The sequence below is a fragment of the Pelophylax lessonae genome, assembly GCF_965119305.1.
Source record: "Pelophylax lessonae genome assembly, chromosome: 5".
In the NCBI taxonomy this organism is placed as follows: domain Eukaryota; kingdom Metazoa; phylum Chordata; class Amphibia; order Anura; family Ranidae; genus Pelophylax; species Pelophylax lessonae.
Genome location: NC_138772.1, coordinates 62,068,839 through 62,090,087, shown reverse-complemented (window position 1 = coordinate 62,090,087; position 21,249 = coordinate 62,068,839). Strand labels below are relative to the sequence as shown.

Genomic DNA, 21,249 nt, shown 5'->3' with positions numbered 1-21,249 from the left:
CTCCCTCTTACCAGCCTCCTCCTGACCCCCATTCCCGGCTGCAGCTCCACTCCAGGTTCTCTCTACTCACTGGCTGAATCCACATTCCCGACCTGGCAAGCAGGGGGGGGGGGGGTGCAGTTGGGGGGGGGGCTGTGACAGCTCGGTCGGGGCTGCCTGGGGAAGGAGAGTCTCCAGTGGGGCATGGAACCGGCCTCTGCTCAGACACAGTTTACACCCTCCATGCTGGGGGGGAGGCCTGCACTCTGTCCTTGTCTTCATCCCACACTCAGTAGGTCAGCAGTGGGGACTTTTTACTTCTCTTCACCAGGAATCCTTTAGGCATGTCTGTGGCAGAAGCAGTGCAGCCTTTTTACGGGGCATCACAGTGGCCCAGGGGGCAATTGCCCCCCTGCCCCATGGCTCAGTCCTCCCCTGAGCATAGGTTCCTGAAGGAAGCTGTCAGCCCCTGGCCAATGACATGGTTTTAATATGATCATGTGGTCATATTAGGTCAATGATGTCATGAGCACCTACCCCCCCCTCCCCCCTTTGTGTACATGCAGTTGTTGGTTGGAGAATCTGCTGCCTGCTGCTGATTGGCCAGGCACTGACGGGTTCCTTCACAGTTCAGCCGAATATGGGTTCGGACTGAAGCTCATCCCTACTCACGAGTAACCAACTTCTGTGTGTAAATTGTATCTTGACCTAATAAAAGTCTTTTTACAACAAGCTGTTAATCCTTGGTGCCCAACTAATGACCAGAGGGCCCCATGCAGTCCCTTGGTTCTTGTTGTGTGGCCTTAGAATTCAATAGTGGGAGCACTGGCTTGTAAAGGGGCTTATAAAGGCAGTGTTCTCCATGCAGTCTTATGTACGGTGTGCCCAGTCTGCAGAGGCGTAACTAGAACCTTCAGGGCCCCGATGCAAGAAACCATGAAGGGCCCCCCAGACCCCTGGCCGGGGCCCTTCCCTTCAAGCCCGGGGCTCTTCCCACTTATCCTGGGGCTCTTTACTCTCATTGCATGGCCTTTTATTATGGTCCCGCATCAGGATCCTTTCACAAGTTCTGCAGTGGGCCCCCTTCCTGCAATCTTGGGGCCTCCCCACAGTGGTGAAATGCCAGGGCCCGGTCGCAAGTGTGACCTTTGAGATCCTGGAAGTTCACCCACTGGTTTGCTACCGGGCCCCCTGGAGCATGGGGCCCGGTAGCAATTGCAACCCCTGCAACCCCTGTAGTTACGCCCTTGCCAGTCTGTCTCCTGCAGTAAACTGTCATCCTGCAAAGTGAAGCAACATAGCTGCAGGATTGTGAACAGACCCAAGCGGCCAACATATCAAATTATAGGTTGGTGGTCAGGGAACTTTAAAAAAAACTCTTGTATTTATGGCCCCATCGCTACATAGCCTTAAGGTGGTTAAACCCAAAACCAGAAATTTAATATATTGCAGCTCACCAACCATTATATGTGGGGGCTGCCTTAGTTTCCTTCTTTTTAGGCTTTTTTCCCTTTGTTTTTACAGACACAGTAACACGCCTCCTGTATTAGAGTGCCTCAATTCTCCATAGAGGAGCACAGGGGGCACATTTGAACAGAAGCATTGTCAGTCTGAGGGGCAGGGAAGGTTAAGAGCCGGTTCACATAGGGGCAACCCGACTTGCCGGGGTGACCTCGGAGCGACATGCACGGACTTCATATCATTGAAGTCAATGCAGGTCGCTCCAAAGTAGTACAGGACCCTTTTTCTAAGTTGGAGCGACTTGTGTCGCTCCTATTAGAACGGCTCCTGTGCTAATCTATGGCAGGCAACCCACGGCAACTTGTCAGGCGACCAGGTCGCCTGACAAGTCGCCCCAGTGTGAACCGGCTCTAATTGTACTAGCAAATGTAGCAAACTCTAGCTTACACTGCAGTTACAGCAACATTTTGTTTTCTTTTGATATAAAAGGTTTAAATGAATAAATAAAAGCAAATATTAAATGGTTTGTCTTATCCCTGTAACTGCTACATCTGCAGGACACAGCGTGTTCTTTTGAAAAACAACAAACCTATTGGCCAGATCACCAGATAGAAATGAAGGAGGGAAAGCCTAAAAAAAGAAGATGAATGCCCCCACTATAAAATTTCAAAAATGTTTTCTTTTGAGTTTAATGCCAGAATCCAAAACTGAAACTTTTTTGGATAGTGTGCTTAATGTTTAGAACTCCTGCCAGGATCTGTTGCTGTGTCTCTCTATTAGTTCTGGTGGCCACTATCATTGAAAATTCTAAGTTTTATTTTATGTCACCATTAACAGGAAATCTTTCATTGGGGACAACTACCAAAGAAAACACTCCCTCGCTTTATAAAACAATGTCCCGGAACCCAATGGGACAAGATGGTAAAAAAAGCTAAAAGTTGAGAAAAAAAGATTTTTTAACCCATGTCTTTGTTACCCCCTCACACAAAAAAAGCTTTAAATATACTTTGAGTGAGTACAATTTCTTAAAATGAATGGTATTCCCAATTTAAAAATTCAATTTTTAAACATACACACATGCAAAGTGACTTAGCCCCCGTTCACACTAAGAGCTGGTCGCCTCACAGGTCGCCGTAGGTCACCTTCCATAGGGAAGCTGCGGACCCGTTCTAATAGGAGCGACACAAGTCGCTCCGACTTAGAAAAAGGGTCCGGAGCTTCTTTGGGGCGACCCGGAGGCGACCGCCATAGACTTCAATGTTATGAAGTCCGTGGTGGCCGCTCCGAGGTCGCGGCGCGCTGCTCGCACCGCGACCTCGGAGGTCGCCACCCGAAGTCGGATCGCCCCTATGTGAACGGGGCCTAAAAGTGATTGTAAACGATCACCTTGTAAAAAAAAAAAAACATTCAGTTTAAAATAGAAATGAAAGGCAAAACATTTTTGTAAATATATAAAAACACATTATAAATACCCTTTTTCACTTTTATAGAAGTGATCACATTCCCTCTGTTCTTAGCTGCATAAAAGCTGAGGGAGGAGGAGAAGCAGCAGCACACTGAGCTTGTCCGTGAATGGCTGTGCAGCAGGGGGCGTGTCAGGACAAGTCTGATCATTGGAGAAGAGCAGGCTGAGTTCCCAGAATAGCTAGAGAACTGACCATTGTTTGTTCTCCTGTTTAGAGTGGTCAGTTTTTAATACGAAAGCAGGGGGACTGGCAGGTACACCAGGAATTCCACATAAAGGAAGCAATACAAAGAGAACAGGATACTTTCTCATACAAGTACATGGACCAGCAGGCACATATCAGGAATACAAAATGTTGGGGTAACAAACATTTTAAATTGTACAAAACAATTAAGCTAACATTGATTATAGAAAACAAAAAGGTAGAAGACTTACCCTCTTATCTCTACCTGGGCTGTGGCAGTTATAGGGATTTCCAGACTAACAAAGTTACTTTGGGAATTGTCCTTATTGGAACTGTAAATGACAAGTTTGAAAAGCTATAATAAATGGCAATAACAACGTAAAATGTATAACATATATTGCTTTTTAGCAATTTCTAACTCTAATAGAATCATTACTATCGACAAGTGCATGATATAGTTTTTCATAAAAGGAGTCTCTATTTAAAGCAGAAGTTTACCCATAACAGCTTGGTAAAAAATTATATTCTTTAGTAAAGAACATACATTTAACAATAATTATGCTACCAAAACTATTGTGTGCATTGCTCCTGTTTCTTCTTGCTGGAGGCTGCCATTTTGCTGAAGCCCGGAGCCCCTGAAAGCAGTAAATCATAAAGTGAACCTGACCAGTACTAGCCAGTAAGCCACTGTGCTGCCTCCACCAACTGTATGTTGGGTACTGGATAAATTCTTTAAGGTGGATCTCTCCTCAGTAACTTTACAAGTTTGTATGAATACATTCCTGACATTTCACCATTTATGGAAAAAGTATCGTAAAGTTCAAACTTTTTATGATTATTAGGCAGCCCGGAGATTTTTGCCTATGCTTAGATCAGTGGTCTCCAAACCGAGACTCGCAGGCTGGATGTGGCCCTTAGCCTTTGTCTCAGGGCACTATTCCTCCCACCGATACGGGGCGTGGTTTCTCAAACTGACACCCACAGTGGGGCATAATTCCCCCCACTAACACCCATGATGGGGAACTTTTCCTCCCAACTAACACCAACAATGGGACACTATCGTGCCCACTGACACCAACGATAGAGCATTATTTCCCCCACTGACACACTGAGGATTATTCCTTCCACTGACACCAATCATGGGGTACTACTCCTCCTACCAACCACAGGTGCTATGTTATTTTTTTTATTCCCACTGATGCTAAGGCATTTTTTACGCCGGCTGGCCACAGTCCAAGCCCTCTAAAGTTTGAAGGACAGTAAACTGGGCCTTCGCTTAGAACATTTGGAGAGCCCACACATAGATGATACTCTCAGTCTGCTGCAGGCAGTGGGAAGAATTTTCTTTTCAAATTTTTCTTTTCTGACTTTTTAGCAAGTTACAAAGGGGATAGGGTGCAGAAAGGGGGCTGATTTGGCATCAGGCACAAGCACCAGAACAAAGATGGCTCCCTCCATTTAGAAAGAAAAGCAATAAAAAGCATTGTCGGGAAAAGGACTGGGGGGGGGGGGGGGGGGTTGGGCTTGGGCTGTGATTTCTATGAGAAGTAATACATACCTGGAAGTGTTACATTACTAAGCATGTGCACAAAAAGTGTATCTGATGCTAGGCCAGATTGGGCATTTCTGCTTTCTATATCATAGTTACATAGTTAGTCAGGTTGAAAAAAAGAGAACAAGTCCATCTGGCTCAACCAATAAGAAACAGTAAAGAAAACCCAACCATACAATCCCATATACACAGTCCTTTACCCGCAGTTGATCCAGAGGAAGGCAAACCCCCCCCCCCCCCCCAGCAAAGCATGATCCAATTTGCTACAGCAGGGGAATTAATTCCCCCAGGAGGCAATCAGATATTCCCTGGATCAATTTTACCTATAAATATTAGTACCCATTTATATTCCAGGCCTTTTTAAAGCAATCTAGTGAGCTAGCCAGAACCACCTCTGGAGGGAATCTATTCCACATTTTCACAGCTCTTACGGTAAAGAAACCCTTCCATATTTGGAGACAAAATCTGTTTTCCTCTAGACGTAAAGCGTGCCCCCTTGTCCTCTATGATGACCTTAAAGTGAATAACTCAACACGAAGTTCACTATATGGACCCCTTATGTATTTACAGTATATACAAGTATAAATTGATCATATCCCCCCTCAATCTCCTCTTCTTAAGGCCCCTTTCACACATGCTGTCCGTTTGTCCGTTTTTCATCCATCCGTTGACGGATGAAAAACAGACATCAATGTATCTCTATGTAAAAACGGATGACAACGGATGATCATCAGTTAACATCCGTTTTCATCCACTTCCGTCAATGTCCGTTTTTTGAACGGATGAATGCCCTATTTTTCATCCGTCAAAAAAAACGGATCGGATGAAAAACGGATGACAACGGATGAAAAACGGATGAAAACAGATAACAACTGACGAAAAACAGATGAAAAATGGATGAAAAACGGATGGAAAACTGATACATTTTGACGTGACTGAACTGATGAACTGAACGGACCGTATGTGTGAAAGGGGCCTTAAGCCCCGTACACACGTACCGATCGTCGGCCGAACGATCGGCCGTCTTTTGTCCAGGGCTGTCGTGTCTGTTGAAAACTGCAAAAGACTGCACACGAATTTTGTCGGCCAACAATAGCCGACTGCAGAAGTGATGTCATGTGATGGTTCACTTTCCTTGTCTTTTTTCTTTTCTGAGCATGCCCAATCTTGCTAATCGGCTGTCTGTCGGCCGAAATCTGTACTGACTGGCGAACAATCGGCCGTTCTGGTGACGGCCAACAAAAATTTTAATGCCTGCACGACAGATTCTGTTGGGCCGAAAATGCGCTGTCGGCTGTCGGAAGCATCATACTAACAAGCCTACAATCGGCCGATCGGTCGTCGGCCGAATATTTACGGCCGACAATCGGTACATGTGTACGGGGCTTAAGAGAGAATAAATTCAGTTCCTCTAATCTTTTCTCATAGCTGAGCTCCTCCATGCCTCTTATCAGTTTGGTTGCTCTTCTCTGCACTTTCTCCAGTTCCCCGATATCACTTTTAAGAACTGGTATCCAAAACTGAACTGCATATTCCAGATGAGGTCTTACTAATGATTTGTACAGGGGCAAATCAGTCTTTTATAAATTGCTGAACAGAAGGTAAAATTGCAAAGTATGGGGAGATAAAAAATAATTCTTTAATGACCCCCGAGAGGTTCCTTCCCTTCTCCAGGCCAGATCTCTGGCAGGTACATCAGCCCACCTTTGAACAAAAGCTGCTAAAACATGACATTTCAACTTTTCTGCAGACATTCCGATTCAGGCAAAAATTATTTTTTTTGTTTTCCTTATGTAAATAAATTAAAGTCCTTTAAATAAACAAATTCAAAGAATCCTAATACAGCTCCAGATACTCAATTCATCACTTCAATGAACAACAGATTTTGCAATAAACTAATTACGTCCGTGTTATCCGAATAAGGGCCAGCTTGCTGCCAAACTCGCGATGTGATGTGATCATTATCCACACTTTTCAGAGTGTTTCTATTCTTTTGTATTTTCCATTCGAACATTCTTCACCAGAGTCAACGACTCCGAAGCATTTGCAACAAATACACTGACATTTTTCTGGAACTCTCCGCGTGTTTTGTAATAACAAGCATGTAATCTGGCAGAATGTGGTTTGAAAGAACGCAAAACAAACAGTTTTCGGACGTTATCGGCTCAGAGTGGAAAATATCTGAATTATTTTGATGCAGCAAATAAATTCCATTACTTTTTTTTTTTCTTCTGCTAAAACACTATTTTTAGATGGTTTTTCCATAAGGCTCATACAGCGGCTAAATGGGTCCATCTCCTAGCGTGTTGAGTGGTGAGTGTTCAGGTGTCGTGATGACATCTTCATGTCTCTCGGATGCAAAGAACTGAGAACTCATGTCCAGGAACCTCAAACACCAGATTAAAAATCTACTCGCAGATGTAATTGATTGAGAAAATTAACATTTTAAGCTCCCCCATAATTACTTTACAGTCAGTTGTCTGTATGTTTTTACGCAACTCAAAGTAATAGCATTTTAGTTGTATTATCCTATCCAGCACTCACTTACACACATGACCATAAAAAGATGCAGCATTTTTATTACTACTGTGTTTGTGTTTTTATGTATATATTTTAAAGCTAATGTGCAATATGTAAAGCACTGCATAAATTGTTGGCTGCATAAAAATAATTGTAATAAATAAAGGAAGGGTTGCACAAACTGTTGACGCTATACTGTATAACTCTTCTATAATAATATAATAAGTTGAATGCAGGTGTATTGTTTTCTTTGGCTTAGACCCCTTTCACACGATTGGACTGATAGGATCCAACTGTCCGTTCTTCAGATGGACACGATGGGGCCACCCATTGTCCTCTATGGGGAGACAGATGTCAGCGGACACCCACCTGGCATCCGATCCGACAAGATCCGCTGAAAACAGACGGATGGTGATATGTTCGCCTTCCGGCTGGATCGGATAGGATCAGATGAAAACAGACAGATGAAACATTTTCATACGATCTCCCCTTAGGGGCGAGCGGGATTCTGACAGGTTCTTCTCTGCACGGTGAGTGGAGAAAGACTTGTCATCCGCCTGCTCAGCGGGGATCAACGCAGCGATCCCCGCTTAACAAGCGGAGTCCGCCAAAACGGGTCCGCAAAAGGGGCCTAATGCACCATAAAGATTAGCAAACTTGCACTATATTGAGATCAAGCTCTGCACCTGTGGTTCTACTTATGGATTGTATTCTATGATGTATACATGTAAATGTTTGTGCCAATGTTCACATGCAAACAGAGTACCTACGCCAACGTGTAATTATCAACAATGTTAATTATCAATACAATTTGATTGTACACCATTGAGGCATCATGTTTGACCTGATAACTGCCTTTGTCCTAGCAATGAAGGACATTAAGACAGCAGGAGCCACCTGCATCCTAGCAACAAAAGACACTAGACAGCAGGAGTCACCTGCATCCTATCAATAAAGGACACTAGACAGCAAGAGCCACCTGCATCCTAGCAATGAAGGACACTAGACAGCAAGAGCCACATGCATCCTAGCAATGAAGGACACTAGACAGCAAGAGCCACATGCATCCTAGTAATGAAGGACACTAGACAGCAAGAGCCACCTGCATCCTAGCAATAAAATATGCTGGACAGCAAGAGCTGCATGCATCCTAGCAACGAAGGCTGCTAGGCAGCAAGAGCCACTTGCATCCTAGCGATGAAAGACACTAGACAGCAAGAGCCACCTACATCCTAGCAACAAAGGATTCTGGACAGCAAGAACTATCCACAGCCTAGTAATATATGACACTAGACAACAAAAGCCACCTGCATCCTAGCAACAAAGGAGGCTAGACAGCAAGAGCCACCTGCATCCTAGCAGCAAAGTGTCCTGGACAGCAAAAGCTGGATGCATCCTAGAAACAGAGCAAGAAGTAATGCTATGAGGCACCTGTGTTCTTGTAATGAAGGACACTAGTCAGCTAGGGCCACCTACAGTATTTCGCAAAAGTGAGTACACCCCTCACATTTTTGTAAATATTTTATTATAACTTTTAATTTGACAACACTGAAGAAATGACACTTTGTTACAATGTAAAGTAGTGAGTGTACAGCTTGTATAACAGTGTAAATGTGCTGTCACCTCAAAATAATTTAACATACAGCCATTAATGTCTTCTGGCAACAAAAGTGAGTACACCCCTAAGTGAAAATGTCCAAACTGGGCCCAAAGTGTCAATATTTTGTGTGGGCACCATTATTTTCCAGCACTGTCTTAACCCTCTTGGGCATAGAGTTCACCAGAGCTTCACAGGTTGCCACTGTAATCCTTTTCCTCTAATCCATGACAACACTACGGAGCTGGTGGCTGTTAGAGATCTTGTGCTTCTCCACCTTCCATTTGAGGATGCCCTACAGATGCTCAATAGGGTTTAGGTCTAGAGACATGCTTGGCCAGTCCATAACCTTTTCCCTTAGCTTCTTTAGGAAGGTGGTGGTCATCTTGGAGGTGTCTGAGCACTGACAGGCAGGCCCCCCACCCCTTCAACCTCTGCAGCAATGCTGGCAGCACTCATACATCTATTTTCCAAAGGACAACCCCCGGATATGACGCTGAGCACGTGCACTCAACTGCTTTGGTCGACCATGGCGAGGCCTGTTCTGAGTGAAACCTGTCCTGTTAAACCACTGTGTGGTCTTGGCCACCATGCTGCAGCTCAATTTCAGGGTGTTGGCAATCTTCTTATAGCCTAGGCCATCTTTATGTAGCGCAACAATTCTTTTTTTTAGATCCTCAGAGAGTTCTTTGCCATGAGGTGCAATGTTGAGTGAGAGTAATAATAAAAAAATTAACACACCTGCTCCCCATTCACACCTGAGACCTTGTAACACTAACGAGTCACCTGACATCCAGGAGGGAAAATGGCTAATTGGGCCCAATTTGTACATTTTGACTTAGGGGTGTACTCACTTTTGTGGATAGCGGTTTAGATATCATTGGCTGTGTGTGGAGTTATTTTGAGAGGACAGCAAATATACACCGTTATACAAGCTGTACACTCACTACTTTACATTGTAGCAAAGTGTCACTTCTTCAGTGTGGTCACATGAAAATATATAATAAAATATTTACAAATATCGGGAGGGGTGTACTCTTTTTTGTGAGATACTGTATATAAAGCGTTCTAAAATTAAGTTATTATGCTGATGCACCTAAAACTGTAGATATAATTATTCTTAGCAGGAGTTCCCTGAGATCTGAAAAACATTTCAATAGTTCCTAGGGTAAAAAGGTAGATTTAGAGTTTATTTTAAGCCAAAACTTTTTTTGGCTTATAATAAACCAAAAAAAGTTTTTTGGTTTATTTTAGTTTTTAGTTTTAGATAAGGGAATAGTTAAACCACCATCATATTATCCTTTGCTGCCTGCGTCACCGAGACTTCCCAAATCAATGTCCCTTTAGAGAATTTCTTTTGTTTCTTAATCTGGTGACAATTTAAAATGTTTAACTCTCCCAAAGAGTGAAACTCTCCAGTGGGGGCACAGACACAAAAAAAAAAAACTTTAAAGAGGGTCTAACTCTATACTATTCCACTCAAAGCTTTAAAAAAAATGTCTTTTTCACATATCCTAAATAAAACAATTTAGTACACCAGCATGCTCTGGTATTTAGCACCTAGAGAAAGAAAACAAGATCTGTCCTGGAAATAACTGTCATAAAATGAAAGGAGTGGCAACGAATTAAAACTATAAACGTCATAAGGAGATACGATACTTTTGTACAGACTTTAAAATAATATATATAATATATTATATAGATACAATATAATAGATACAAACTTAAAAGCTTCTACTGTTTCATTTTAAGGCAGACAAAAGTTAGAAGGTGCTGACCTGAGCCCTAATTCCCCTCCAGTAATAACACTGGTGGGAGTGGAGATCACCCTCATAAATCTTCCATAATTGACACAAAACAACACATGTTTAAAAAAAAAAAAAAAAAGCACTCTAGTCACGCTTCCGAAGTGTATCTGCTCTTTTGGTCCTCTCGCTACTAACATTACTTCCTGTTACCCTCTGTAGCACACAAGGCACATCCAAGCTGTGTCAGCCTCATTAATAATGTGTGAGGTTTTCTTGGAAGATGGATGATCTTTTTGCATTGAAAAAACATGGCTGAGATTATGACGTATGACTTCAAGGTCATCATGTTGTGATAATAACCCTTCTGTGTCACCACTTCCTTCTCTCCTGCACTTCCTTAAGATTTCCTTTTCTGCTATCCTGATAAGGTTTGAAATTTTTTAATCGTTGTTATCTCCTTTTCTCAGATATAAAGGTCACGCAATTTACTATTTGGCTACTATTGGGAAAATGCAATGCCCGGCAAGTAGTCTGGCATGTTAAAGGGCAATTACAATGGTCAATTTTATTTTCATTCATATTTTTACATTATATATATATATACATATATATATATATACACACACACACACACACACACACACACACAATTAAGCAAAACAATATACATATATATTAAACCTATAAAAATCTATTTAAAAAATCTATAAAAAAAAAGTAATTTTTCTGTCTTAACCAATAAAATCAGTTTATAGAATACAAAACCTTAAAGTAGAAGTAAACCCTCCTATTGTTTTCAGCCAAGGAGGCTGCCATCTTGACCTCTGTTTAATCTACAACTGCCATGATGCTGCACATGTGATCAATTATGACTCCAGCCATTGAATGACAGTTTGGTTGAGAGTAGAGATCGACCGAGTATCAGGAAAGCCGATATATCGAGGGCCGATATGCACTTTCCCCAATATATTGGAATCGGCCTTTGGATTTACCGATATTGCCAATATTTAGGGAAAGTGCTTGTACCGGAGTGATGCCTAGAGGCATCACCCCGGTACCGTTGTCCATAGCCGATGGTCGGCTGACTTGTAATGACAACCGATGCGGCTGAGAAGCCACTCGGCTGTCATTACAAGGAGTGGGAGGAGACGTCCCCCCCCCCGCAGCTCGCCCAGGTCTCCCGTCCCACCGGGAGACACGGGAATCCTACCCGCACCGCCGCCGTCTGACCGGCATTTTTTTAATTTAGCGCCGCCGAGTACCCGGAAGTGATGTCATGACATGACATCACTTCCGGGTACTGGCGGCGCCGAATTAAAAAAACTTACAGCATTCAAAACAGCCAAACTTGGCGTTTTGAATGCTTCTAAGTGCACAGGAGGGGTTTGGGGTCTTTTAGACCCTTAGATCCCTCCAACACAGTACCAGTAGACATAAAAAAAAAAAATATATATATATATATATATATATATATTTTTTTTTTTTAATGTCCGAAAATATTGGCCAATATTGGCCGATACCGATATCCGATGACCAAAATATCGGTATAGGCATTAAAAAAACGATATTGGTCACTAGTAGAGATCATAACCATTGGGAGTGTTACTTTTCCAGCATGTGTGGAAAATTTAACTATTTTTTAAAATTAAAAAAGGATGGGTTTACTTCCGCTTTAAAATTTATTTCAAGCAACAAGTAAACCAATTTGATTAACACCTATGCTTTCTAAAGCTGGTCATACACTATATGAATCTTTCAATTCTCCCATCCATGCTAAACAGCATGGACAGACAAACCCCCCCCCCCCTCCCTGCTTGCAGCTGTCACAATATCTATACAGTGGCTGTATCTGATTGGATTTTCATATCAAAGGATGTTTGGTGATAGGGTGCCTACATGGCCATCTGCTGCTCAAATTTCAGGCAGATCTTCAGGAAGCAGATTAAATTTGGTCCATGTATGGCCAGCTTAAAGTATAACTAAAGACTAAAACTTTTTTTGGACAGAGTGGAGATGGATTAGAACTATTGTTTTTTATTGCTACCGCTTCCCTCATTAGGGCGATGCACCCACTCTATTTGTCCTGTTTTCCGTTATCAACAAAAGTGAGATAAGAGGAAATCCCAAAATATGGTTGTCCCCAGAAAAGTGAAAGAGGGGAAATCTTCTAATGGGGACAATAGTTCTGGTGACACATTCACAGAAGTAGTTTCACAAGTAGTATAATGCACACAGTTCTAGTATCCTATGTCTCTGTGTCACTACCCCACCTCCTGCTAAATTAAAGAGCAAATACTAGAAGCTATTGTAAATTGTGGTGTTTCTGCATGTATTACAAGGCTTACCTTTTCACATATAGGCCAAAGTTGATCCCGTCTGCATTTTCTAACCTCTGTACATTAAATCTCAGGCCGAGAGAGAGCTAAAAGAGAAAAGAGACCTGTAAGGTCAGGATTTGTATGTAGCAGGTAGCTATGCCAGGTGTGCTCTGCAGGACCGTATAAATTCATGGTTATAACACTAATATGAGCTTCCACCCTGTAAAGGGAGAGCCAATGAATGCAATAGGGTGGATTTACTAAAGGCAGATAGACTGTGCACTTTGCAAGTGCAGTAGCACTCATTAGGTATTGTAATACAGTGAACAGGGACAGTGCATTGTGCACGGAAAGGTTTCTGTTGAGTAGGGACAGCACAAAGGACACTGGTGCCTTTGAACCTTCTGAGGATTCCCTTCAGAGGGCTAGTGCAGCCAGGTTATACATCAAACCTCCACCCTTCCATTAGAAGCCATCATCCGGTATCATTACAGTGTAATGCAGTACTGAGAGCTGAGCTGATCTGTCCCATTCTACAGTGTGCAAATTTATACAGTAAGACTTTTTCAGCTTCAAACAGTTACTAAAAATTACTTTGGGAAATCTAAATGGTGTGTAATCCCTCCCCAGCAGGTGCATTGTACAGGCTCCTTGTAAACACTGTTGAAGTAGGAACTGTCTGATGTATAGAAAATAAGAAGATGCCCATACTGTGTCCACAGAAAGAGAAGACACACACTGAATGGTTGTCTATTCAGTAACTTACAAAGGCTTTTAGATTGTTAAGAGAGAAGGTTAGATCAGGTTTCAACTGGCTGAGACAAAGTACAACTGTATGCCTATGGGCTGTAGGCCAGGGCTCAAAATTTCAAGTGAATAATTAGCCAGGCCTTATGAGTTACTCGCCACCAGTTGCCCCACCCAACCCCTACCCTGCTACACCCCTAATTCTGCCCCTAAACACACTCCTTTGTAAATGAACTCATTAAATGACACTGTTAAATGTTTTATGAAGAATTAATCAACATTATGCATAAAAATAAACCTTATTTAAAGTGGTTGTAAAGTCAGAAGGTTTTTAATCCTAATGCATTTTTTTATCTCTATGCATTATGATAAAGAACCTTCTGTGTGCAGAAGCCCCCCTAACACTTACCGGAGCCCCATCTCTGTCCATCGATGTCCACGAGTGTCTCAAACACCCGGGACTCTCCCTCCTGACTAGCGCCATTGGCTCCCACTCCGGTCAAAGTCAGCCAATTAGGAGAGAGGGTATGGGGCTGAACCGCAGCTCCATGTCCAAATGGACACACGGAGCTGCAGCTCAGTTTGGGTGCCCCCATAGCAAGCTGCTTGCTGTGGAGGAACTCAACAGGAGGGAACGGCCCGGAGCACAGAAGACCACCCCGAGAAGAGGAGGATCTGAGCTGCTCTGTGCAAAACCACTGCAACAGAGCATAAAATGAGACTTTACAATCCCTTTAATACATGAAAAACAGATTTTCATGTATTAAATAATGTTTCATTTTTGCATGATGCTGATTATTCCATAAACACTTCGATAGCTTTCTAGCTATCCAGCTGCTCTCTTTTGCTTGTATTGTCAGACAAATCGTGCACAATTCTTTTTCATGAATAAATGCCATGTCTTTATTTGTAGCTACCCAACATAGAGAGGGAGAGTTGCAGTGTTTGACTGTCAGGTCCGCTCCGCTCAGCAAGGGGGGGAAGGCGGACGGGCTGGGCCAGCTCGGGAGGGGGCCAGTCCGCTTGGCTTGGGCAGGCATGGAGCACTCACCATCAGCTTATTTTCACTCATCTAATGCATGCAGGCAAGTGGACATTTTGAGGGCTTCTGTAGGCCATACACAAGTCATTTTTTTTTTCGTTCAACCAGTTGATCGAACAAAAGAAAATGACTTCATTTCACTATCTACACATTTGATGTGGATGGGTGAATCCTTCCTGCTGAACCTTTGTATTCTGACAGCGGGGAAATTTCACCACTATAAGAACAAACTATAGCAACAGCTGAATAAGAGGAACATTTCCAAAAGGAGGCTAGTTGTACACAAGTCAATCGATAGATCGACTTCTGTATATTCAGCCTGCCCATAAATAGAGAAATTCATCTGGTCCCTGATGAATCAGCCAAATTTCAATCCATGCATGACTGGCTTAACAAGCAAGGTCACTCCTGGCTGTATGCATGGATATCTATGTTCCCATAATGTCTGTTTAAGCAAAGATAACTTTGAAGGAGAACTCTATGTGTATAACAAATATAGAGTGGAGCCTCTAAAGCATAAGTCTGGGTGAGGTCCACTTGCTCACATTACTTACATTGGTTCCGGCCACCATGGGGTTTCCGAGGTCACATACTACTATCCGAGAGTCATTTACCATTTTGTATTCACAGTTAAGTTGCCGCAGACCCTTAGGAAAAGAAATATGTGTGTATTAATTACTATGTGCTAGTTTTACTTGACATGCAGCACTTTTCTGGGTACGAAGAACTATTCACATTAATCCCTGCAGGACCTTACACTCTAATGCCCCCACAACAGTCATACACAATCCTATAGAGTAAAGCCGGCCAAAGAGGATTCAAATTTCGGCCTGTTCAGCAGGGACCACCCGAGATTTGAACCATCTATGGACAGGCTCATTGCACAAAAGTCGATCCATTGATTAACTTGGGTACAACCAGCATGTCGGATTTTCGGCATGCCATTATTGCCAGTGGCTAAAGCCGCTTGCAATAATCATTGTGTTCTCCGCAGGGGGGGCTCCTCGCACTCCCCTGCCAAGGAGAACACAGAAGATCTGTGGGAGGGATTCCCCCATGAACACTCACTTAGCTTTCACAGAAACAGATCAAACTACCTGCATACATTTAGGATTGTGGTATGAAATTGGAGCACTCAGAGGAAGCCTAATTTAGCATGACATCCAAACTCCATGCAGATAGTATTCCTTGTGGGAAATGCAATAAGGGATCAAAGCTACAATGCCACAGGGCTATCACTAGTCCACTGCACTGCAATTAATCAACCACTTCAAGTGTATGCAAACACTACCAATAAACTTCTCCAATTTGCTTCTTATTTGTTGTTACATAGCCAGTTTGTTGGCTTGGTTTGTTGTATTACCTGCATTAAGGTAAAAAAACCTTCCACTAGTTGCTCCCCCCCAGCCCCCCCCCCTCAAATACTTACCTGAGTCCTGGATCAATCCAGCGCTGTGCCCATCTGCTGCAGCGCTGGTTCTCTCTCTCCCCTCACAGGCTCAGAGACAGCGGTGGGAGGCAATGGCTCCCGCTGCTGTCAATCAAATGTTGTGAAGAGGAAGTGAGGGGTGGGGCTGAGCCCCAATTTGTGTGTCGATAGACACACACAGCCCAGTTTGAGAGCAAGCCCATAGGTGTACCACCATAGGAATCAACTTATATCCTAAAAAAAGAAGTCATATATATAAACATGCTCGAGAAAAACAACCAGAAAGCTAAGAAATATTTCCAAATATTTTTTAGATATGCTCTGTGAACAAACATAGTGGGGGGTTATCAAGTTTGACTGCAACGATGGAAATTTAAAGTTTATCTCTTCGGAGTTTGTTCTCTGGAACCTTATCATCAAAAGCTCTAACCGAAACCACTAACCCCTATCTATAGGTTGTAATTGTAACCTATTAAACTCTCAAACTTTAAAGACCCGTACACACTTGACGGAAATCGGACGAAATATCCTCCGATTTTCTCTCTCTTGCTCAGCGTTCATTACCGTTTTTAGTTGACAGTGCATAAATGTTCACGAAATTTCTTGTCCGATTTTTTTTTTTTTTGGGGACATTTGTTTCTAAACTTCCGAGTTGTCAGCAAACTTCAGATCATGCGCGGTCTTTCGTATCCGATTTTTCACGGACGTACTGAATACACATTAAACGAAAATTGGTCGTCTGGGGATGGACGATAAAAATTTTGGTGTTTGTCCCTCCGTTATTTTTCATTTAAAAATGTCGGCATCGGCTGCTGAAAGTTGTGTACACACTAGCTGAAAATCGTACGATTTTTCCTCGGACGGGAATTTTCAGCAGATTTTCTACTAGTGTGTACCCCACTTAAGACACTAGTAAAAAATTCTGCCATAACCCCAAAAATAACCAAAACCTTTAACCTGTATATACACCCAAAATCTATTTTTTCAATATGTTTGGTGTCATGTCTCACTGTACAAACTTTTCATAAGCAAATCATTTTTGTGTGGCTCTACTTGGGTGGGGCATTCAAGGGGGAAGAAGGAGCAACTTTGGGAGGAACCCAAAGTTGTGCTTTTAGTTATTTTTAGTCACTCCCATTACCTTACAAAAACCAAAAAACAAATCAAAGATAACTAGATAAAATATATATTAGGTCACGCCATTGTATGGTCTTACACAGCAGGCTGCACCATTGTATGGTCGTACACGGCAAAGTTTTATTTGACACTCCCTAAACCTATTCTCTGCGTAAACTACAGTATCCTTTGTTTTCCTAGCGGACAGGAAATTGCTGACGATGAGCTTTATCTTGAAAGAATAGGATATGATGTTTTACATTAACTGTCCTTGGCTGCCAGATGTCTGCTTGTAGAGTTCTGAGGCTTTTTGGCAGAGAGAATTAGCAGGCAGATTTTTATTTATCAGGTAGGTGATTCGGATTCATTTAGATGAGCTTGTGGCATGTAGCACTTACCTCCATGTGTCGCTCAATGCCTATATAATCTGCCTCCTCGGGTACACTGACATGGAGTTCAGCTTCGTATGCCCCTTCGCCATCATTCCGTGCATTTATGGTTAACAGGATGTGGTTTTCCTCTCCTATAATTAGCTGTTTCTTATCCCTACAAAAATCAGAATCACAATTAGAAAAGTACGTGCAAAGAAGAAGTATTCTGTAAAATTAAAAGAAGTTGCAGTGCTTTGAATTAATATTTATTTTTGGTATCACAATGGGGTGAATTTACTAAAGGCTTTCCCTCAGAGCTTAGTGAAAGTGGTAAAGCTTCACTTTGTAAAGAATACCCAATCGGGTGCAAGGAAAATAAAGAAAAGAGAAAAAAAACAGCATTTTTTGCGTGATGTAAAATCAGCAGAAACACTTTTTTCACCACTGAAACAAGTGGTTTTTTCAACCTCCAATGTTAGCCCCATATAATTAGACAAACATTGCCACCATTTCAGCACTGGGAATGCCACAAACTATTCTATCCTCTTCGGCGCAGTGCACTCAGTCTCTGGCCCACTGACTTTTAAATGGCGCTTTTCCACTGCATGGAACCGAGCGGTTCGGCTCGCTTTTGTGCTTTTCCACCGCTGGTACCGCATGGTACGGTGTAGGAACGGTTCGGTACGATACGGCGCTTTTCCACTGCATGGAACCGAACGGTACGGCTCTCAAAAACAGTACCACCTCGATTGTGGTTCCAAGAGGTACCATACCTGTACCATATCCCACAATCCTTTGCATGCAGTCACTACTAGCCACTGATTGGCCAGAGAATCCCACCCACCCCGTTGTTATCCCACCCACTTAACTTTAGTACTACTTTAGTGGAAAAGCAAACCATACCGTACCGTACCGAACCGTTCCAACACCGTACCATGCGGTGCCAGCAGTGGAAAAGCAAACCGAGCCAAGCAGGGCCGAGTAGAGCCGAGCCGGTACTTGCAGTGGAAAAGTGCCAAAAGTTCCCAGGTATGATACTGGTTTATATATTTACCATATGTTTGATTAACTGTGCAGTATATGGATGAATTGAATATTTTAATCTTGTTGGTTCCCAAGCTTATTAATCTTCAGTTTCACCCCATTGGCTCATTGCTGTGCAGTTTTGTTTTACTATAACCTTAATAAAACATATTTGACCATAAAAGTTCCCAGGTATGCATATATCCGGGGGGGGGGGGGGGGGTTATGTTGTGTCAAGGGCTTAGACTGTCCTGTCCATAATTACAGATATACATTGTTTTTGGACTATGAGAAGGAATCAGATCAGAGCACCTAGAAGAAACCCACCATACAAACACAATGAGATAATACAAACAGTATGCCTCTTGGAAACTGAGGCCAGGACTTCAGTGCTTTGAGAAAAGATTTGGGCAGCTCGCTGCGCTGGCTAAGTGGTTAGCACTCCCGCCTAGCAGCGCTAGGATCATTGGTTCGGATCCCAACCACGACACTACCAGCCTGGAGTTTGCATGTTCTCCCTGTGCTTGCATGGGTTTTCTCTGGGTACTCTGGTTTCATCCCACACTCCAAAGACATGCTGGTAGGTTATTTGGCTCCTGTCTATATTGGCTCTACTATATGTATGAATGGGAGTTAATGACCTTAGATTGTAAGCTCCTTGAGGGCAGGGAATAACGTGAATGTACAATATACAGTATATATAATCCAAAACAACGGTACAAGGCTAATAAGGTGCATTCAGTGATAATATGTAAAAATAAAAGAACATATATCTATGCAATATTAAGGTGCTATAATACATAAATCTGTGCAGTATTAAAGTGCCATAGTACAAATAACTGTGCAATATTAAGGTGCTATAATAGAAATAAAGTGCTTGTAATAAATCAAATTCATATAATATATAAATAATTGATAGATCCAAAGAGTCCAGTGGTCTTGTGCTAGAATTGGTGTAAAATTAGCTTGATGACGATAATCCAGCCAGTGTTTTACAAGTGAATCTGTGTGTCTTCCACCACCAACACCTAAGATAATTGGCCTCTCACCTGAAGTTTTGACCTGTGTTTCACCACAAGGTCAAAATAAGCAAATAATCACCAGCAGGGATTAGCAGGCTCTCTCACAGCCTCTCAGTAGACACACTGCTGCCCGAAGATAGCCAAACATAGGGACACGGATCTCATCATGGATATCACATAAAAAATAAAAGGTACAGGATCTAATGCTCTCAGTATGAACAGGGGTTTTTATTCAGGACAGAAAATGGTAAAAAACTCACATGTACAGGCACTACTGATAGTGCATGGAAACCGCAATTATAGAGCAGCAAACTAGCTGTAAGCTTTCAGGTTGCCGGTGAAGACTCCGCCCCCTATACGCGTTACGTCATCTGTCAATCAGACGCTCTCCTCAGTAGGGGGTATATATAAAAGTGCTGCCTAAATTAACAGTACTATATAAGTACCTGTAATAAATAAACACTTAACCCTCTTTTTGTTTCCTGAGTAATTGGGCCCAGCTATTGATCTTGCACACAAGTATTCTCCATTCAGAAAACACCCCTGTTAGGTGATAGGGTAAGGGATTGTTGTTGGGGTGGGGTGTTGAGGGATTGTTTAGTTGTTGGGTGTTTTAGTAGGGTAGTGTTAAGTGTTAAAAAGACGCTGAATTTGTATAATGGATGTTTTCTTTAGTTTGTAAAACTTTGGCCAGCTACATTATGCGCACCAGTTGGGTTCTCTGTTCTGGAATTTGTGTTGAAAACTACCTAAGTCACCTACCTAAGCCAACTACCTAGTCACTAAGCCACCTTGCTGCTTGTACAATATGCCTCATTAAAACAGAAGGTATTGGCATCACTTCTTTAGCAACCCCCTCCCAAAAAATAAAAATGATGCTTCTACACCTTGGCTTTATGAGCTACAGCATGGGTGTACTTAGCTAGGGTAGCCAGTCCATCCATGGTATAAAGGAGAAAAAAAAAAAAAAAAAATCAACACTCAGGACAACATTTTCTTTTCAAGGCAGAAGGTCATCACTTCCGTCAAAAAATTAAAACCAAGGAGTTTACTCCTCATTTTAATATTGGGCCTACAGCTATGCAAATAATACATTTATGTCTTCATAGCCAATCTTGCATCCACAGCAAAAGCTGACTATCATGCCACTAGGATGGAGGTAGCAGTATCAGGGGGTTATATTGCTGCTTGCACTGTGAATGTTTCACAGGCACACTTTAAATTTAAAGGAAAGAGAACACTTTTAATGTATTAGTGATCTAAGCAGATCAAAGTAAATATCTATAGAGAAAAAAAAAAGAAACATATGGTAAATTCCCAAATCCTCATGTTCCAATCTAGCAGAAGCTGCATCTCGAAGCTGATTCTGTGCCTCTTAACACTATGGGGATCTACATGGCTCCATATCAAAGCACGGTCACATGCTTGCCCGGAATGTTGAGGGGGTGTGTCGAGGGACAAACTGCACTTTGAAGTTGAAAGAGACAGGACTCTGATGTGATGGGGCTCTTCCTAATATTTCAGCACATGGCTATTTCAGGAGGAGAGTTGACTTGAGAATTATTAAAACAAAACTATTTGCAGCATTTTGTATAGCTAATGTGTTCTTTTTTCATGAGAAGGTTTGCTTTGATTTTCACAACTTTACTTCCATTTCCCAAAAGTTTTTGCACTA

At 42.4% G+C, this 21,249-nt stretch overlaps 1 protein-coding gene across 1 annotated transcript in view; it reads right to left on the bottom strand.

The window, feature by feature from the left end:
- The window catches only part of ITGA8 (integrin subunit alpha 8), a 278,907-nt gene that overhangs the window by 47,193 nt on the left and 210,465 nt on the right, over positions 1–21,249 (bottom strand). Inside the window, exons 20-23 of the mRNA XM_082258730.1 lie at positions 17,557–17,704; positions 15,168–15,260; positions 12,852–12,928; positions 3,341–3,421 (exon numbers count right to left, since the gene is read on the bottom strand). Coding sequence (XP_082114856.1) covers positions 3,341–3,421; positions 12,852–12,928; positions 15,168–15,260; positions 17,557–17,704 — 399 coding nt within the window. The remainder of the gene's footprint in view (positions 1–3,340; positions 3,422–12,851; positions 12,929–15,167; positions 15,261–17,556; positions 17,705–21,249) is intronic.